At 41.9% G+C, this 20,293-nt stretch overlaps 1 protein-coding gene and 1 long non-coding RNA gene across 2 annotated transcripts; one reads left to right on the forward strand and one right to left on the reverse strand.

Moving 5' to 3' along the window:
- Positions 1-2,549, reverse strand: LOC306806576. The gene is made up of 3 exons (XR_013775500.1): positions 2,526-2,549; positions 745-1,067; positions 1-206 (listed from the first exon to the last, which is right to left on the reverse strand). It is a non-coding gene; the product is annotated as an uncharacterized lncRNA (long non-coding RNA).
- Positions 2,550-3,311: 762 nt separating this feature from the next.
- SEC62 (SEC62 homolog, preprotein translocation factor) lies at positions 3,312-18,848 on the forward strand. Its single transcript, XM_079315434.1, has 8 exons — positions 3,312-3,454; positions 10,868-10,976; positions 11,353-11,458; positions 12,454-12,664; positions 14,371-14,463; positions 16,429-16,489; positions 16,743-16,862; positions 17,415-18,848. The coding sequence occupies exons 1-8, from the start codon at positions 3,419-3,421 to the stop codon at positions 17,879-17,881; spliced, it is 1,203 nt and encodes a 400-aa protein (XP_079171560.1). The 5' UTR covers positions 3,312-3,418; the 3' UTR covers positions 17,882-18,848.
- The last annotated feature ends 1,445 nt before the right edge of the window (positions 18,849-20,293 follow it).

A 20,293-nucleotide genomic window follows, 5' to 3' on the forward strand; every position in this document is an offset into this window, starting at 1 on the left:
AGGAAAAGCTTCTTGCAAGTTTGTTTATTCAGAACTGACACTTGCTTTGACTTGAAGTGTCTCTCTGGTCTGTTTTGCAGAAAGCCTGTGACTCCCCAGGTAATTAGTGACATGCTTGCCAGTAATTCCATTCCAGCATGTGGCCTTGTCTTTCTGGTGTAGCTATAGCTGTGGTAACCCCACATAATTTTCTGGATCCAGGATGACTGAACACAAATAAATGAGACATAGCATAAAGGCCAATAAATTGACAGGAATAAGTGAATATAAGGGTATAAGAATATATGTACCACAAAGAGTAAAACACCACCTAACTCAGTGTCCTGCCCAGGGGCCAAGAGAAGATACCTAAATCAGAGCAAAGGAACAAAGCAATAATGCATTCAGGATAATTCCTTTATTTCCAGACAAACTGAGGTGATGTCTATATTTAATGGTAGTTTGTGATGTATTTTTGTTCCATCAGTATCCAGCTGGTTTTTGAACCAAGCTTACAGCATCCATACTGCTGTATTAGATCACACAGCTGGGGTAAAGAAGAGGGAAATGAAGTTAATGAAATGCTGTTGGTTTGGCTTCAGTTGAAAGAGGAAACCACTCCACTTGTATGCAACATCCTTCTCAACAGTAACTCTGGATCTACAATAATCACAATGGCAGTTGGCCCTTTATGGGCTGTGTCTTCACTGCCTGGTGCTGCAATGCTTCTTTTTGCAGCCTGCCCCACAGCTGACAGACACTAACCTTAAACACAAGCTGTTTGAACCTTCTCTTCCACTCCATGGCTTTCTTGGAATTCAGCCACTTGCTTCTCTCCTGCTCAGCCATTCTCATGATTGAGAATATACTTGTTCCATGTGTGCTTCAGTCATGATCTTCTGTGTGCTCCAGAGTGGTGGGGATTCACCATCCAGCACCTTACACATTCCCTTGCACATTTTCCATCCCTCAGTCCTTTCTTAGAGATCTGCTTCGAGTGATGGGTTTGCTCCCTGTTCTGCTCCATGCCCAGCTGTCCTGGGAAGAGCTCGTGCAATTTAGTGTTTCACAAAGATGAATTAAAATTTCTGCGCGAAAAAAAAAAAAAAATTAAAAAAAAATAAAAAAAGAAGAAAAAAAAAGACATTAACCAGATATCCAAGGTGCTTTTCTGCCAGCAAATAGCTTGATGTACTGCAGATAACATACTATGCCAGAAAAACCCCTGCAAAATGAAGAGCTGAGCATTAAGGAGGGTTTGTGAAGCAGCAATAGATTCAAAGGGACAGAGGTATAGAGGAGTAAGACTTAAGATGTTAAAAGAGCCTGAAAGTAGAAGTATGAGGGATGATGACCCATCAGGAGGTAATTACACCCTTCAGGAGGAGGCCAGAGTGCATCTGCCATGGAGCAGGGAGAGTTTCACAGCTGAAGTTCAGCTTGTGCCTGTGCAGGCAGAGCAGAGGGGTCAGAGCTGCACTGTGCCAAAGCCCTCACTGCAGCCATCGTGTATTATTAGCAATCTGTAAGTTACAGATGGCTGAAACTTCTTCTGCAAGAAAGCCTCCATGTCAGATGTGCTTTTATGTTACTGTAAGTCAAGAACATGAAATAGCTGTTAAAATGATTGCCAACCTAAAGCATGTAATTTTTAATAAATGCAGTCTGCCTGCTTTTTATGAGGCATTGTTTTATTGTAACCATAAAAACTTCAATTCCCTCTACCTAGAAGTTCATCTTTTGAATTACACTTTTCTAGTTCACTCACTCTGCAGTCAGTCAGCTTAATTTATAACTTGTATGGATTTTCTGCCCAGCAACAGCAAAAGGAAAACATTCAACAGAAAAAGATGTCGTACCAGAAAGAGCACAAAACCTGGCAATGAAACTGAGGGGCAAATATGCTGTTGGAAGCGGTTTTAGGTTCTTAATTGCCCAATTTTCAATCTGAGAGTTCCAAATTGTAGGAACAGAAAGAGCAACAAGATTTGAGGGGACTGGACAAGACAATGCAGCACTGCACATACTTTTCCATCTCAAAGTGCCAGGGTGTGGTTTGGAAACACAGAGCCAGAATAAATGATTATAGCTTTGCTAACTCCAGTGATCTCATAGCACAAGTATGTGGGACAACCTCTGGCAAAAGGCCCTTCTGCTTTATATAGGTTGCTTTCTGAATCTAATTCTGTAAGTATATGAGGTCTGAGCAATTAGTTTGTTTAAATAAATACCAGTTAACAAAGGTGCTGTATTGAGCATCTTTAAGGCCTTACATCCTATTTCGGTGTGTCAAAACTTAAAACACAGATTTTTACAGCCAGAGCTGGAGCAAGGTCAAGGGCTGGTCAAGGGCTGAGGGGGGAGAGCAGCTGAGGGGCTCCTTTCAGTGGTGTGACAGGACAAGGAGCAATGACCTTCAAGTAAAACACAAGAAGTTCCACCTCAACATGAGGATTAATTTCTTTGCATTGAGGGTGGCAGAGCACTCGAGCAGGCTGTCCAGGTAGTTTGTGGAGTCTCCCTCTGTAGAGACATTCCAAACTCACCTGGACACGTTCCTGTGTCACCTGTCTGGGTGCCTTGGCGGGGGATTGGACTGGATGATCTCCAGAGGTCCCTCCAGGCTCTAACAATGCTGAGATTGTGTGAAGGGAGGGCAGTGAGGCGGGGTCGGTGAGGGGCTGAGGAACCGAGTGGACATGGTGAGGGCTGAGGGGCTGGCGTGGGCTGAGTGGGGTGGTGGAGGGCTGAGGCGGGATGAGGGCTGGGGGAGGCGCTGAGGCGGGATGAAGAAAATGAGGGACAGGGACGAGATGAGAGGGGCTGAAGGACCGAGTCGGGATGAAGGGGGCTAAGGGACCGAGTCAGGGCGCTGTATGCGAGGCGGTGATGGACAGAGGCGCTGAGAGATGGATGAGGCACTGAGGGACCGAGGTGGGTTACTGAGGCGCTGAGGGACACTGAGGGACGGTGAGGGACCGAGGCCGCTTGCTGAAGCGCTGAGGGACGATGAGGGACCGAGGCGGATCGCTGAGGCACGGAGAGGGACGGAAACAGACAGTGAAGGATCGAGGCAGGTCGCTGAGGCACGGACAGTGACGGACAGGGACAGTGAGGGACCGCGGCGGGTCGCTGAGGGGCTGAGGGACACTGAACGACGGTGAGGGACCGAGACGGGTCGCTGAAGCACGCAGAAGGACAGTGAGGGACCGCGGCGGGTCGCTGAATCACGCAGACGGACAGTGAGGGACCGAGACGGGTCGCTGAATCACGCAGACGGACAGTGAGAGACCGAGGAGCGCCGCTGAGGGCGGGGGGCGGCGATGGGCGGAGGCGCCGCGGGCGCGCCCCCTCCCCGCCCCTCCGCCCGCTCCCGCCGCCTCTCGCGAGGCCGCCGCCCCCCCCTGCGCGCGTCACCGGCGGAGCGGACGGCGACAACATGGCGGAGCGGCGGCGGCACAGGAAGCGCGTCCAGGTACCCAAGACTCCCCCTCCTCTCTATCTCTCGCTCCCCGCCCGGTGGTTCCCGCTCTCCCTGCTTGTCGCGGCTTCCCCCGCGGCCTTCCCGCCCCACGCTGTTGCGAGGCGGCGGCTGCGGGTGGCCCGCGATGAGCGAGGAGAGCGCCCCAGTCTTGGGGCACCGGGAGCTCCTCAGGCCGGGGCCGGAGCCCGGACTGGCAGGTTCTCCTCAGAATTTTCTAGCGGGTTGGTAAACGCTGTGAAAACAGAGCGGGGAACAAGTAGGAGCGTTTCGGGGCTGAGGGCAGCCGGCTGAGGGCCCCCGGCACATCCGAGGCGCCCCCGCTTCATCCCCATGGGCTCTGCGCCCTCAGAAGTTCTTCTGCTCTTCATGACCAAAAAATGACATTTGGAGCTGCTCCCTCTTTTTAATCGCCGTGTTGTATTCAGAATCTCCCCCGTTATCATTGTCGAACAATAGCTCAGTGCGGGTAACACCAAAACACCCGGGAGCTGCACCTTCCCCAGCGTGTCCGGCCCAGAAGACGTGGGACAGATGGTAAAAGCATCTTTAAAGCAAACGTGCCCCAGCCAGGAAATGATGTGGGAAGGAAAGGAAATTTGTGTCTGGAAAACATAAACAAACAGGCACGCCTATAAATAGACCTAATCGGCTTTGAGATCGTGTTAAAATGTAGTGATAATTGTGTGGTGGCACTGAGAGGCAAACTGAGGGATGCTTCGGTGTTTTCACTTACCTGGGAGCCTGGTGTGTCGAGGTGTAATTTTTACAGGGAGTTTTATAGAGTTTTTAATGCATGTTTTGGGCGTGCTTACCGTATCGGTGACCATAACGCTGGTTACTGTTATGTGTTATCAACACTCAGCCTAAGTAATGTTTGTTTGGAGTTTATTGCTCTGCTGTAAGAGCAGATAATATTCACGGGAGAGATCACAGAGCCATTCAACAATGCTTGCTTCATATGTCACCCTTCTGCTTGGCTGCCCTCTTTCCTTTCTCACCCTTCCCTTTCCCAGCCCACTTTCCCTTCCCCCAGGAAGATGGAGATCTGCCTGTACCTGTAAAGGTTCCTTTTTTCCCTTTAATTCAAATTAGCAAGGTAGGGGGAGAAATGCAAGGAGTAATTAATCAAAATCTTGTTGAACGAGCCCTATTGCAAAACATCACAGAATTATTCTCTTTTTGAGATTTTTATAGGCTGTCCCTTTCCAAGGATGACAATAGAGCACCCATCAAACCAAATTTAAATGTAATTTAATGTTTGTATAACACCCAAGGCTGTGGTCTTGCAAGCAGTTAAGCACATACTTAGTTTTCAGCCTGTTAGGAGTAAAAGTATTTCACAGTAATTAAATCAATGTCTGGGTTTTAACACTTAAGGTCCTGGCCTAAATTTGTGATATAATTATGCAAATAAATGTGTATCTTCATAGGTTCCTAGTGCAGGTCAGCAACAATGGAAAGACAAGACAGTGAACAAAGAATACTGGTGAATGCCCAAGGGGTGTTCTTAATTGTTCAGTGAATAAAGCAACTCACGCTTTTCTTGGTAGTTAATTTTGGGTTTAATTTTTCTTAAGCTTTTTGAACTTTACAGGCATATTTGCAATATTATTATCACGTTTTTCTGGCTCATGCTGCAAGTGTCTTCTTTTAAAATGAAGTGTGGGATTTTTTTATTCGTAGGTGCTTCAAGTGTTTTAGCAGTGTGTATTTAATATAAAGTGATGTTGGCCCTCTAAAGAGATTATTTATCATAGTGTATGCAAGCCTGACATCTAAATAACCTGCTGTCATTAAACAGAGCTGTATTTCTTGACAGGAGTGAGGTTTTTGGGAGAAGCTGATGTGTTTATCTGTGGAAGAGTCTGATTTAATGGAGTTCAGTTAGAAAAACCATGGGCACAGAACCTGGGTTTGGAATTAATTTTTGTAGGATTTTATGCCTGCCTTCAAGATCAGAATCGTGGTAGTTAGGTCAGATAGTTAGACATGAAAAAATGCTCAAAAATAGTTCAAAGTTCTGCTCCATGTTTCCCATCGGAAGCAGTCACAGGAAGGATCTGTGTTATGGAATGCACTTTCATCAAAAGACACATTGCCCAATGTGTGTTGCATAGCTTACACTCTTCCTCTGAAAGTTACAAAAAAGTTGCAGAAATTTTAACTTCAGAAGTTTGAACAGAGATATTTCAGAGATAAAATTCTCCAAGTGTCATTCCCGATGGTAATTTAACTGTAATCAACACGGAGATGAATTCAGACGTGCAGTAGTGAAGAGAGGCTGGTCTGTAGGATGCAGATTGCTTACCCAGTGGCTCCCATGTGATTCAAGTGTCTGAAATCAAGAATACTTGCTGAGTATAAAGGACTTAGTGACAGGAAAACAACAAATCTTGTCTAATGGCTAGTTTAATCTTTTTATTTTAGACAAAATACATCTCAAAAGGTGGGTGATGGCTTTGAATGCCTGTTACTCCAGCAACCTGATCAAAGCTATTTCATATCTTGGAACTATATTTTTTTCCATATGTATCCTGAAGTATTCACTTAACCACAGAATGTTCAGTGTTGTTTCCTGTGACAGGCACTGGGCTGGGTAACACGTGGCACTGTGCTGGCAGCTCTGCAGTTTGACTGTTAAATAGGCATTAAGTTTTCATTACCTTGGCTGCATTCCACATGCACAGTTTTAGTCTGCCCGTGGCAGGTTTTGGGCTGATCTTTGCGTTGGGATTAACAGTGCTTGCCTTGCACCTTGTTGCTATGTCCTGCACTCCAGAAATGTTAATTAATGCACATAAATAGTGCTCCTGAAAAGAGAGAAAACAGCTCCTGGGCAGTTTGGGAGCCAATGTCTCACTGCAAATTGATGGCTGAGGTGGCATCAGTGCCATTAATGACAGGTACTTTCCTTGTTGACTTTTTCCTTTGATTCAAGCTCTGAGATTCTTCTGATGAAGGACATCTACTAAACATTAACTTTATCAATGACATAACTAGTCATTACAACTAACTGTTGTAGCCCACAGTTGGGTCCTGTCCTGATTTGGGTTCTGCTGGAAGGAAAATGCAACAGCTGTGTTGCTGTTCCTGTGCTTCAGTTTTGTGTGACTTTGAAAAAGATCTGCAGGAAGAACAATGCAATGGTTTTCCAGTAGTGCATATTTTAGTCCAGTTTGTCCATTTGGCTTTATTTCCTTAATAAAGTCTAGTAAAGATGAGTGGGATGATAACAAAGGAAAATTATTAAATTACATCTTATCTTTGAAAGCTGAGTGGTATCAGCTGATAGAGGAGGAAGAAACAAAGATCAAGGGAACAAAAGAACAAAAGTGGAAAAATGGGAATTAAAAGTAGCAGCCTGAGTTGTCATTAAAACAAGAGACAGTCTTTTGGAAATCTTGACTTACATTTTTGGAGCTGGGAAGGGAAAAAGTTAAACCAGCTGGTCTGGGGTTGGAAGGGGAATGAAGCTGGTGTGTTTTGGCTTCAAAATACTGTACGTTGTTCCTTGGATCTGTTTTTGAACTCTGTATGTTTATAGAGTTCTGTATGTTTTGCTCAAAAAAATTAGCAATGGTTGAAAAGAAAGAGGGAAAAAAACAGATACTTATGTTTTCATAGGGTATATACTGGACTGAAAAACATCTGCTAATCTTTTTCTGTAAAGAAAAGTTAATGTTTTGTGGCCAGCACATGGCCAGGGTAATCCAGAAGAACTGGTTTCTCCACATGGCTCTGCCACAGTTTCTTTTAAGAGACTTGGGGCAGTCCTTGCACTGGTCATCAGTGCAGGAGTCAGGCAAGTTTATGTTTGCTAGTCACTGAAGCAAACAAGGATGTCCTAAGAACAAGTCCTAACACCCTGGTGTGTTTGTTTCCCCCTACCCACTTCACTCATGACAGTTTGTGTGCTTTTTCTTTGTCTTTGGCACATTGGTTTATTTTACAAAGTGCAAATATCTCAGCAGCACACAGTCCCCTGCCACTGAACATCCTCTCTGAGGTCCTGACAGTCAACAGGGAAGGGAAAAAGACAATCCTGCAGTTCTGCCCAAGCTGTGATGTGCTCAGCACTTTCAGAGGAGAGAAGGCTAATGCAGTTGTAGTGTCTGTATAATGAGGAGAGGTGTGTGGAATGGAACCTGGGCTGACACACTGTCATTTTTGATGTAGACTCTCAGCTTGAAAAACAGGCACCACATGATAAATGTGCTTAAATTTCTTCTTTACCTTATCTGAAAACTGTATAAATTATTAGGCTTCAGCAGTCTGCTTTGAGGGATGGTGTTCTGAAAATCTAAGAGCAATGAAATCAACTAGATACCTGTTTCATTGAAATAAAAGAATTTTGATGACCTGTTTGAAATAGGAGCATAAATCCTTGTAATGCATTTGGCTGCACACAGAATAACTTGTCTTGCTAGTGACACTCATCATTTACTCTCTTCTGATTTTGCAGAAACTCTGGTTATGTTACCAGGTCGTGGAAGGAAATTGTCCTGTCTTGGGTCATGCCTGTCTTCTTGCAACTGTGACACAAAGAGGGAATAAAATGAGTGCAGTTTTCAAACCAGAAATGTGCTCTGCCCTTTTGTCATCCATTCAGTGTTCCAGGAGTAGGAAAACCTGAATAAATCATGTTTGGGTAGAGCTGAGGGGGAGTAGGAAGCTCATGGACACACAAGTTTCAATGGCTCAGTTCAGATGTTATTTGTGATGTGTTCAGGCCTCTCTGGTGCTGCAGTCCCAGCTGGGGGTTGAATTAACTGGGAACTACATCCATGCATTGAAGTCAAGAAAGGACTTTGCTGTACTTTGATTTGTAGATAATGGTAAATTTGACCAGGACTTTCCCTTCACTTCAGGGAGTCTGGAAGGTCCCTGGGTTTGAATTTGAATTGTGATTGAGAATTATTCTTAAAAATTTAGAATGTGTTTGCATTTCTCTCAAGTCACAAGGCTGAGCACTGCTTTTCCTGTCAGTAGGTGGAGTTCTTCTGTCTAGACAAGTAAGAAATTTGGTTTGATTTTATTTTTAATGGCCAGAGTTTGTAAGTTACCAGAGATTGTAAATCTCTAAATTTTACATACTGTCTAGTGACAACATGGGTTACTTTACAAACTGAACACAAAATTTGTTTAAATTGCAACTCCAAAAAGTTGCAATGGTAATGGATTATGGTAATGGTAAAGGGTAATGAACTTGGCATTGCTTTGGTTGATTTCATTTATTGATGGAATATATTATTTTCTGTCATTCATCTATTTTCATACTTTAACAGAAGCCTGGCTCTGCAAACAAAAGGATTGAAAATAGGATGGAAAATGGGGATTAAATTGCAGGGGACACTTTCTCAGAATGAGCTCTGTTAAACTGTGGCAGTCTCTCTCATTGGGAAGCTTTTTTTTGTTTGGGTTGTTATGAAACTATCCTTCATGAACAAAGCAATAGAGAGAAAGGAACAATTAAAAAAAAAAAATCTCCTGGTACCAGCCCCTGCCTGTGTAGTGCATCACATGATCCAGCAGGATCATAAATATTTTAGGAAGAAGGAGAAAAACCACCTTAGCAGAGGAATTAACAGTGATGTGAATATCTGCAGTTTCTCTGTCTGTTTTACTGTCCATCCTGTGAATTGTCCAAATTTCATTTGCTGACAGGAATTGCTAGAAAAGCAGCATTTCACACACAGTGCTGCAGTCCCCAGTCTCCTGGTGCCATATCCCATGTGGCAATGATGGGACACAGTCACTTGTTTTATTTCAGTGCCCTGGAGCCCCTTTTGCTGCTGTTCAGTTACTCTGGTACCAAGTTTGGTGGTTTGGTTTGATTTAGTTACCAGTACAACTGTACCAGGAGGACCTGAAACCACAGAACATGTATGTGCACTGTCAGGGAAAGATTTCTTATCTCATGTTCAATACAGATTTTAAAAATTTATAAATAAAAAAGCATTGAACATGCAGGAGGAGGTAATATCTATTTGAGAACTGTTAGGATCATCTGGCCTAATTTGGGCAGATGCTTTTGAAACTACCTGGTGAGTGAACTTATTTCTGCTTTCATATGGAAGATTTAGACTTTTTAAAAAAGTCCTCAGAACTAATGACTGTGGAGTCTTTGGGTCATTTGGACATCCCTTGTGTTATTCTCTTCAAAATTGTCCTCAGATAGGAAAAGCAACAATCTCCTCTAGAAGGATACTGATTAACTAGTTGGTTTTGAAAGTTAGCTGTTCAAACTGTTGAAAATTAACAAATCTTACCATCTGAAGCTTTTATTCTGGTGTGACCACATCTATTTGACCTTGCATTTCCATTTAACATGCTGTATTATAATTATACATCTTAAAATCAGTAATGGAGGTTGTATATGTTTATTGACCTTTAGGAAAATTAGGTCTTTAAATAGGCTCTGTAACTTTTATTCCTGTAACTGACCAGTCTGATTTGTGGTTTATATAATCTCTTTCTTCAGGCAACATGAGAGGAACAGGTACAGAAATGGCACTGCAATGTGGAAAGCTGTGCTGGTGTTTCTGTATTAGTGAACCACAAGTAGCAAGGGGGGGTTGGAGAATTAAACCTTATGAATTAAAAGAAATTACAGGAGAGAATTTTGAGGAAGTTAGCATAAGTCAGATTAATATCCCAACCTATGTTTTTTTCAGTTATGTTTTTGTGAAGCAGGAACATTAGAAAGTTTTTCTATTCCCTGCTTGCAAATATTAGATCTTAATACATAACTGAAAATGCCCATCTCCATCCTTCTGCCTTACACATCTCAGAGTTCTGTTCCCTCTCTGCAAGGTGATAGAAGCACAGAATTTGTGAATGTGTGCAGACTAAGGGCTCCCTTCTCATAAAGCATTGGGTTTGGTGTTTATTTCCATCCTGCTGTGCTTCCAATCCTGTAGATTGGAAGAATCTCCTCAAGGGTCCTCTAAAGTCTCATTCTGTAGTCTTGCAGTGGGCAAAGAAAGTAGCCAAATCTTTCAGCTTCAACATGGTTTTCTCCTTCTTGTGTGAAATCTGAGCTGCTCTGTGTTCTGTCAGAGTGCCTGCATTGCTGTCATTTCACACACACTCATTCCTCACCCTGTTTTTCCTTTGTTCCCAGCTTCACAGCTGTTTCCATCCCAGCTGTGTGTCTTACAACTGCCTCCCTGCTAACCTTCAGTTCATCTAACTTGAGATTTGCTGCTTTTTTCCTTCATGTAGACAGAAAGTTCTCAGGAAAAATTACTTTACCTCTTTTCACATCCTTTATATTTTATTTATGATTTATATATTGCCGTGAAATAAATAAGACTTTGCAACAGCTGATTTTTTTAAGCCTAAATGGGTAATTTTTTAATGTGTTTAAGCTGTATTAATAATTTTTGCCTTTTCCCACTGTAGGAAGTTGGTGAGCCATTCAAGGAGGAGAAGGCTGTTGCTAAATACCTGCGCTTCAACTGTCCAACAAAATCCACCAACATGATGGGCCACCGAGTGGATTATTTTATTGGTAGGGTTGCTTTTAACCAAAGAATTCTGGTTTCTTCTAACATTGCACTTGGAGGGTGGGAGAGGCTGTTTTATTTTTATTAATAATATTTTATCAATAGGTACTAATCTTACAGTTCAGTTTTGAAAACTTATCTAGGTATTAGGAAGCCATAAAATTAATCTCACTAGCATGGAGTCAATGCAATAAACTTTTCACTCTGTGATTTAAAGGTGTGTGATGTCAAGAGGAATGTGTTACAGAATAGTGACTAGTCTTACTTGAAAGATTGAAAGGATGTGGAACATCACCAGAACTGGTTATTGTGTATCAAGGAACATAGACTAAATGTTAAAAATAATGTTAATGCATTTTAATTCAATTTTTTTTCCTCTAGCTTCAAAAGCTGTGGATTGCCTCCTGGATTCTAAATGGGCAAAGGCAAAGAAAGGGGAGGAGGCTCTCTTTACAACTCGAGAGTCTGTAGTTGATTACTGCAACAGGTATGACCCAGGCTGCTTCTTCAGTGTCACTAATGCCTGTAGTTGTGCAGATGCCTTAGTTATTTAGGAACCAATGTAACTTGGGCTTTGTGCATCCTAGAACTTCAGTGGTTGTATGCAAAAATAATGATTGTTTTATATTGCTGTGTTTGAGGGTGGAAATGATGTAGTTTCATTGTTCTTGTTCCCAAAACTCCTTCAGACTTTCACTACACTGCTTGGGGCAAGAAAGTGAAACAAAGGAGTTTCCTGAATTTTGACAATATTTGAAGTTAGTAGGGTCAGTGCACTCAAATCTCTCTGTCCCTGCTGTCTGAGGAACAGGATTTTGTTCTGCTTGGGAATTCAGGTGTGCTCCTTTCAAGGATGTTTCTAGTTGGTGACAACCTTAAGAATACCAAATGCTGGCTCCCTGCTGACCATATATTTATCTTTATATCTCCATACATAAATAGATAATGTATGCACTTGCAATAAGGTCTGTTTGTAGCTGACAGGAAGGGACCATTTGGCATAGGTACCACAGTTTCAACAGAGCAGTTCTGTTCATTGTGCATCACTTAGCAGTGATCTCAGTGAGCTGTATGTCCACTTCCTTAGTTTTGCTATGAAATAGCTTGGCATGAACTTGAAAATAAATATTGAAGGAATTGCATTAATGGGAAGGCTAATTAAATGGATCTGGTGGCTTGCTGTATCCTGTATCTTGTGTGTTCATTCATATCTGCAAAATGCTGCCTCAGAAAAGTACAGTTTTTTACCCAGTTTTGAACAGGTGAACCAAAAAAAGCAAAGCAACAGGGAAGACATGAGGTAAGTAGGTCTGGTGTGTGCAGCTGTAAATAGAATAGGTGATGGTGACCTTGCCTTTCAGTCATGCTGGTCATGATTATGTTAGAGAGGTGATCTAGAATGGTATCTAAGAACATAATTGAATGTCAGTGTTGTTCTCACAACTGCACTTAAATGAATCATTAAACTTTTTTCCTTTTAAGACTCCTGAAAAAACAGTTCTTTCATCGAGCATTGAAAGTGATGAAAATGAAACCTGACAAGGATACCAAGAAAGAAAAGGAAAAAGGAAAGGCTGAGAGTGGGAAAGAAGAGGAGAAAAAGAGCAAGAAGGAAAGTGGCAAAGATGAAAAAACTAAGAAGGAGAAAGAAAAGGAAAAGAAGAAAGATGGTGAAAAAGATGAGTGTAAGAAGGTAAGTACTATGTGTAAGAGAAGATAAAAACCTGTAACAAATACCATCAGCAGATTGTTAAGATTGCACTGGCTCAAAAGTTGGTTATTCTAAAATATGCTTTGCTTTTTTGTCCCCTGTTTTCATCTCTAAAATATGCTGCCTTTTTTTTTTTTTTTTTTTTTTTTTACCTTTTGAATTGGTCTTATTTTGGTCTAGATCAAAAAAGAGGCTTCAGTTGGCCTTTGTGTCTGTACCTTGTCATCTTTTAATGTGGGCTGAGTTGATCAAAACCTGTTTCTCTCCAGTGGCAGCAGGCAGGGAGGCTTTGTACATCAGTTACCATAGAATGACACATGTGCATGTGACCAAACATCCAAACCAGTGCAGCTGCACCAGTGAAACAAAGAGTTTTGCAGTGTTTGGTAACAGGAATGTCTGGAATGTCACATTTGGTATGTGGGGCCTGTAACTGGCTGTGTAACAGCACTCCCTGACTGCCTGCATCCTGCTTCCTTGCACTTGAGCTTCCAGCTGTAAACTACTACTGCTGGCCAGGTTTTAATGTGGTTTGGCTTTGTTTTCACTCCTGATTGGTCTTATTACTTAATTATTATTAGCAGAACAGAATTTCTAAAATATTGGGAAACTGCAGGAGAAATTTGATGAGTGAATATGGTTCTTCTTCTGCATACAGTGCTCTGAATCAGTGAGAGTTAGTAGGATAGTGGTCCAAAGTTATTCCCATTCAGGCATTCCTGAGTGAAACAATGGCACATCTATTGGGAGTTACAGTCTTGTCTACAAAGGTCTGGGTGTCAGAAGAAACCCTAATGGAGAATAAAAGGATTATAAACAGAACAATCCCACTGCAGTCCCAGCCCAGGGTAAGATTACCCAAACCCTGAGGTACTTCAAAATGCTGATTCTAAAAGTAAAAACTCCTCCAATCCCCTGTCAAGGGAGGTACATTATTAAATGTATGTTAATTTTTAAATTAATGATTATTTATTGAACAGATATTTAGTGCATTATGTAAGCCAGTGGGTAGGAACTTAAATGAAACACAGGATCAAAATCAGAGTTAATTTCTCACAACGAAGTAAGCAAAGAGAAGCAAACAGGAGACAGAGAAGAGGAAGCACAAGATCCAAAAAGAGATTGAGGACAAAGAATAAATGGGCAGAAACTGGTTCTGCCAGGATGTCCATTTGGGAAAGAGGCACTAAAATAGCAAATAATTCTAACAAAGTCAGTGAAGGTGAAGTGTTGGTCCCTGTTTTTGATCCCTGTACAGACTTCCTGTTAATACCAGCCCAGCTTTGCTGGGCATTTGATGACACAGTGTAATCCTGAAGTCATAGTCTAATCCTTAGACACTAAAAATGAGATTTCTCTTTATTTAAAATTTTCCTTGATTTTTCAGGTAATAGTTGGTAATGAATAAGTACAGGAGGAAATAAAGTATCTTTACTTCAAAAAAAACCAAAAACGTGTGAACATGATGTTAAGTTTGTGAAAAGTTAGCAGATTAAATATATTAACAGATACTATAAATTAAATAAAAATACATATTAAAAATAATTTACAATTTTAAATATAGAAATTTAGCCATTAATTTTTTGTAAATTTTATATATAATTATTCATATATATATATATTTAATATATAGTGATTTTTATATATAATATATTAGGTATAGATAAAATATTTATGTTTGTCCTCAGGATGACACCCCAGGAACACCCAAGAAAAAAGAAACTAAGAGAAAATTTAAACTTGAGCCACATGAAGACCAAGTTTTCTTGGATGGAAATGAGGTAAGATTTATTGATGCTTTTCAACTTTGGTTGTCACTATGCTATTGTCAGACAATAGCTTAATTTACTGGATTTCTGCAAACTCCTCCTTGACACACTGAAAGAAAAATTAATGGCAGAGTGATGGCTGATCTTAAAACCAGATTTTCAGACATTTCAAGGAATTGAAGAGAGGTAAATAGAGAACAGTAACTTCTAAAAAATTCCAAATAAAACTTCCTTACCAGTATTTGAGGTGTTGGTGGCCATGAGATGAAATGTTTGTCCTCAGGATGGATTCAGGGGCTGGCCCTGCCTAGGACAGGAGGATGGGACAGAGATTCCTGAGGTCCCTCCAGCCCAGCTTATCCCACAGCCACTGCCATGCCAGGATTGTTCTGAGCCAAACAAGCCTTCCAGAACACCATGTTCAATTGCAGGAGTGCAAATAAAAAATACCTGCTTGGCTTTGTGACCTGAGCAGACAGGTGGCCCTTTTGTGAGGTATTCCTGAATGCTTATCCTGCTATTACCACTGAAATGGTGGCCTTGAATACTTCTATGTGCTTTGCTGTTCTGGAAGACAAAGAATTTACCAGCTCTGTAATGTGCAGAGTCACATTTGTGCTTCTCAAGTTTGGGATGAGTGGTAAGTTTACTGTACTGTGTTGATGATGTGTGTGGCTGTACTGGAGTCTCCCCCAGGATTCTTGTGTTCCTTTGGTTTTAGAACATACATGGCAGCAACTTCTGTAAATAAATCACTTGTGCAGAAAATGTGTTTCCCCTTTGTATTTTGATTTTACCTTTCTCAGTTCTTCTATACTTGCTTTGCTCTGTTTCATCCCATCTCATATGGAGTCACACCAGCTCTGATCCTACTTGTCATCTTTACATGAAGTGCCTATTCCAGATGAAGCTGCAGCACAGCATCTGCAATATCACAGTATTTACTGCTTGTCTTAACATCAGTTACTTCTCTGTTTATTAATGAGCTGGCATTTTCTAACAACTGTAATTCACAAGAGCTTTTTTTAAGTAGTAGCTAATTCAGAGCCAATTCTCTTGTATTTGCATTAGAGCTTTCCTTCATTATTTTGCATTTACAAACTGGATATCACACACTTGTTGCCCAGTCTTTAGCTTGCTTGGGCTCACAGAACAGCTGACTGGCAGCAGCTGCACCTGAACACAGTTAACTTTGGCACTCTGTGAGAAGCAGAATGTTAAATATTTATTGCATTACAGGGAATCACCACTGCCTTCCAGGTGCCCTTCTGGTAGTTGGGACTGACACATCTGCAATGAAGGTTGCTGGTTTATAGAAACCACCAGCTTATTTTCACAGAAGCCCAAATTCAAACTGTTTCGTTTGCTAAGAAAAAAAATACCCACAGATTTTTCTAGTCCAGAAAATCCTGCACTTTATCAAGAAGTTTTTCATTAATGGCTGAGCAGCTCAGATTCAAATGAATCCACAGTTCTCACACAAACATTTGGCTCTGAGAGTTGCAACTGTAAATGTAGAGGTAACAGTGCTGTGGGACAGAGGGTGCAGTAGCTCTGATCTGAGCCCAGCACAGGGCCTGCAGTGAATGTTCCAGCTGTTCAGTCTGGGTGTTTTTTCTTCACAGCTCACAGGACTTTTTGTTTCCACTTAGTGGACTTGGAAAACTTCTTAATTTTTTTTTTTCTTCATGCTGAACAACATTAATGAATAAAGAAAGATACAAGCAATCCTTGATTCAGTGATATTTCAGAATCTTTCCTTTTCCCATCAGTTCTGATTGTTTTTCTCAGGATTGCATCACCTGTCAGTTACCCTTCCTAGGAATCACGACCCCTTGCCCTGCCCGGGTGCTGACCAGAAGCCTTTTGTTCAGCACCAAGCATTGCAGCCTGGCAGTGAGTGTTTGGGTGAGGGAATACAGGAGATGTTTATCAGAGAGCTTGTTCTGAGTGTAAACCACATCATTTCTGTTGTAGGTCTATGTGTGGATCTATGACCCCGTTCACTTTAAAACTTTTGCCATGGGACTTGTACTTGGTAAGTCAGAGTAGACACAAGTTGTTTATTTCAGTTGCCTTAACCAGTGGGCACATGTGGGTTATGTAAAAATATCAAATCTGTTATGTGTGATATATTTCTGACCCTAGAACTTTTATTTGTAGAATAAGACAAATCAGCAAATTGTATTTTTTAATCTAAAATAGTATAGATGTTTAATGAATCTAAGGCAGCATGAACCAGGAAAAACTAATGATCCTTCTCGTGGCTCTGTCCTGCCCTCCCTGCTCAGTGATTGCCGTTATAGCCGCCACCCTGTTCCCGCTCTGGCCAGCCGAGATGCGTGTCGGTGTTTATTACCTCAGCGTGGGCGCCGGCTGCTTTGTCGCCAGTATTCTGCTCCTGGCCGTCGGTGAGTGTGGGCGGGCGGGGTCTGGGCCGGAGGCACAGCGCGGCTCTTCCCGAGCTCGGAGCTGGGCGGCGCCGCTTCCCCGGACACGGTTCATTCAGCGCAGCCGGGCGGATGCTGTGCGCGCTTCCCTGCGGCCAGCGGGTGTCACAGTTGTGCCACGGGGGGAGAGAGCTCAGGCTCCTATCACCTGTTGGTGTTTCCTGTGTAGTGCAGATGCATTTACTGCCTCTGTTCCTACAGAATAGTGCAGAATGTACCCAGAACTGCACACACAAACACATTCGAGGCGAGAATGGTGTCACCAGGATTTTACAGTTTTCTGTGGCAGAGGGGTTAAGAGCTAAATCAGAGATAAGATGCATTGTTAGTGGGGTGGAGGAGACATGGTAAGAACAAACTGCTCCACAGAGCTATGGTGGAATGAGTTGTTTCCCCCCAGCATCCCCCAGTCCCTGGCCAGGGGTGAGCATTAGCAGTGAACATCTCTTACAGCATGGTTGTGTGCTGTGTGTGTCTATAACAAAATCCAAACTTTCCCTCGTTTTCACACAGCTCGCTGCATCCTTTTCCTTATCATCTGGCTCATCACTGGAGGAAGGCATCACTTCTGGTTCCTGCCAAACCTCACAGCAGATGTGGGATTCATTGACTCCTTCAGGCCCCTGTACACACACGAATACAAAGGACCAAAAGCAGACTTAAAGAAAGAGGAAAAAGCAGAATCCAAAAAGCAGCAAAAATACGACAGCGAGGAGAAATCAGATAGTGAGAAGAAGGAAGAGGAGGATGGGAAAACAGAAGGCACAAGGAACTCGGGAACAGACGGCTCAGGAGGAGAGCGACATTCAGACACTGACAGTGACAGGCGCGAAGATGACAGGTCCCAGCACAGTAGTGGCAATGGAAACGACTTTGAAATGATCACAAAAGAGGAACTGGAACAGCAAACAGATGAAGGGGATTGTGAGGAGGAAGAGGAGGAAGATACCGAAAGTGGGCCTTCACATGGAAAATCATAACTCACTGTGGTTTGGGACTAAGTATGTGCAAATGGTTGGATTTTCTTTGTTGGCTGATCACCAAAACATAGACCATACAGTAGCATATTTGTTTGCTGAAATATCCATGTTACCAAACAGTTTTATATCTAGTTCCTTCATTTTTTTTAACCATTAACTTGATTACTCGGTACTATGTTAATCATTAATATCCATTTACAGAAGTTTTATCAATTTGACAAGTTTTTTATTGATTGATAGATTGCCCAGATTGTCCTCAAACATAACGAAAGACATCATTTTCTGGTACTTGCATAACTGGTCAATTAGTTTAGCTTCTCAAACTTGCTTTTGTAAACCAGGTAAAAGTTGAATGACCAAATCTCAGATTATTCCTAGTTATCCTCATCTGATAGTTAGGTAAAGCCCTTCTTAGCCCCACAGCCTTCTTGATATTTTTCTTGATTTTGTTTTCAAAAGATTGTGAGAACTTTCCTGAGAAAACTAGTTTTAGCAGAAGTATTTTGCTGACAGTAGAGGAGCTGGTAGTGCTGAATTTGGCTGCAGTGTTCTCTGTTTCTCCAGCCTGTGTGCCAGCAACTGAGGAAATCCAAATGGTTTTGTGCATCCAGTGCAGAGAGAGATGTCATCTCCAGCAGGTGAAGGAAGCAGCATGGTTTGGAAATGATGGCTGTTTTCTTTCTCCTGCTCCATCATAATTTAAAAAAAAAAAATGTATTCTGTACATAATTTACAAATAAAGCAAACCATTTACTTTAACTGCTACTTATTATTTAGAGATTTGATCCAGCATTCAGTTTGTATTATTGAAGCCATGTTGTGGTGTATCTATCAGAGAAATGCAAGTCGAGAGGACCTCACGGAGTATTTGTGTATGATTGGTAGCTGTTCCACAGAAGCTTTAGTTTTGTGCCAACATTCCATGTATTTGAGTAAATTGATCTTTATTAAATGAAAGCAAACACCAGAGCTGTATGGATGCCTTAATGTTAAACCTCTCTGTGCTCCAGAAGTGGAGCAGTTTTAAGCTGAAGAGGCAGGAGAGTGTTGGTGTGCTCCCAGAGCTGATGTGAAATGCCCATTAATAACTCTGTAAACCCCTCGGAGGAGCCGGTGCCGTGTCTCCCTTCCCGCTGCCTCTCTGGAGGATGGACTGCAGCTCGTGGCTGATTGAGCATGGAAGAAGTTACAACTCAACCTCTTTCCTCTCAAGGACTTTATAGATTTGATTGTCTTCCCAGCCTGCTCAGAGAAAATGAGGGTAAGAGAATTTTTTTTTTCTATCCTAAATTGGTTCACATCCTTCCAGCGTCAGCATTTTGGATGAAGATACCAATTTTTCAGATTGTGCAAATATATACATCATCATGAGTGCATTGATAAACAGTTCATGGATATGGTGTATTTGCTTCTTAAATCTGAATAGTTACTCCATAAGGAAACAGATAAATTGGATCACTTTTTTATTAATATAGCAAAAAAATTAAAGGACCCATTAACTAAACAGATTGACTCCTGACCACTTGTGTGTTATCAGTGATTAAAAGAGCTAATGAAGTCCTGTTGTACCTGAGTGGGGTGTGCACAGTGTGATGGGGAGAGCAGAGCCTGCACTGGGGCATCACAGGGCAGCCAAGCCCTGCACAGGGTTTTAAAAAGTTAATGCAGTGGGTTTCACTGATTTCAATTACATTTCCTCTTCCAAGTGAAATAACATCTCCTGGGCCGTGCTGACCAAATCAAGTGGAAATGGGCAAATAAAAACTCTCATGTTATCACCTGCTCCCTATTCAGGGGGTGTGTGCCACGTGCCAGCTCTGCACACCTGGGGAAAGGTGTCTGGGTCTCAGAATTAACCATCAGAACTTGTCCTGTCACCTTGACAGAGTTCCAGGCTCCTGCAGCCCACAAATTGAATTGGCCTTAACTCCTCCTTTGATCTGCTGTGAACAGCTCTGATCTCTGAGGTGGGGGAAGAAAGATCTGCTCAGTGGTTAAGGAAAGAACTTCATGACTCATTACTGTAAGCTTGCTTTCCTAGAAATATCCCCCAGATACTTCTGAAGCATTTTGGAATAACGTAATGAAAGAAGTGTTTACAACATGCCAGTAATAGTTGAAATTAGGAGTGGACTCAAACACTCATACACAACACTTCCAGTCAAAGAGGAAATCACAAAAAGGTTTGGCCACCTTTAGATTTTTGTATCAGGCATTTCAAAGTTCTTTATGATTTTGATTTTTAACTTTGAGAGTCTAGGGTGACCTCATGAGAACAAATGTACATATATTAGTGAAAAAATATTCAAATAACTTCACTGCTAAAATGTTTTTCCTGCAATAAAATTTTATAGTGGTCTTACTGATATTCCTCCCAGTATAATTTTCTGGGTTTTTTTCTTTGCAGGAAGA

The sequence above is a fragment of the Erithacus rubecula genome (genome assembly GCF_903797595.1).
Source record: "Erithacus rubecula genome assembly, chromosome: 11".
In the NCBI taxonomy this organism is placed as follows: domain Eukaryota; kingdom Metazoa; phylum Chordata; class Aves; order Passeriformes; family Muscicapidae; genus Erithacus; species Erithacus rubecula.

What these genes read in the sequence shown, in the direction of transcription:
- SEC62 (XM_079315434.1), top strand. Translation starts at nt 3,419, where the DNA reads ATGGCGGAGCGGCGGCGGCACAGGAAGCGCGTCCAG. An exon ending in AAAAAGATGAGTGTAAGAAG is followed by an intron (nt 12,665 to 14,370) that starts GTAAGTACTATG and finishes GTTTGTCCTCAG; the next exon opens with GATGACACCCCAGGAACACC. An exon ending in TATTCTGCTCCTGGCCGTCG is followed by an intron (nt 16,863 to 17,414) that starts GTGAGTGTGGGC and finishes GTTTTCACACAG; the next exon opens with CTCGCTGCATCCTTTTCCTT.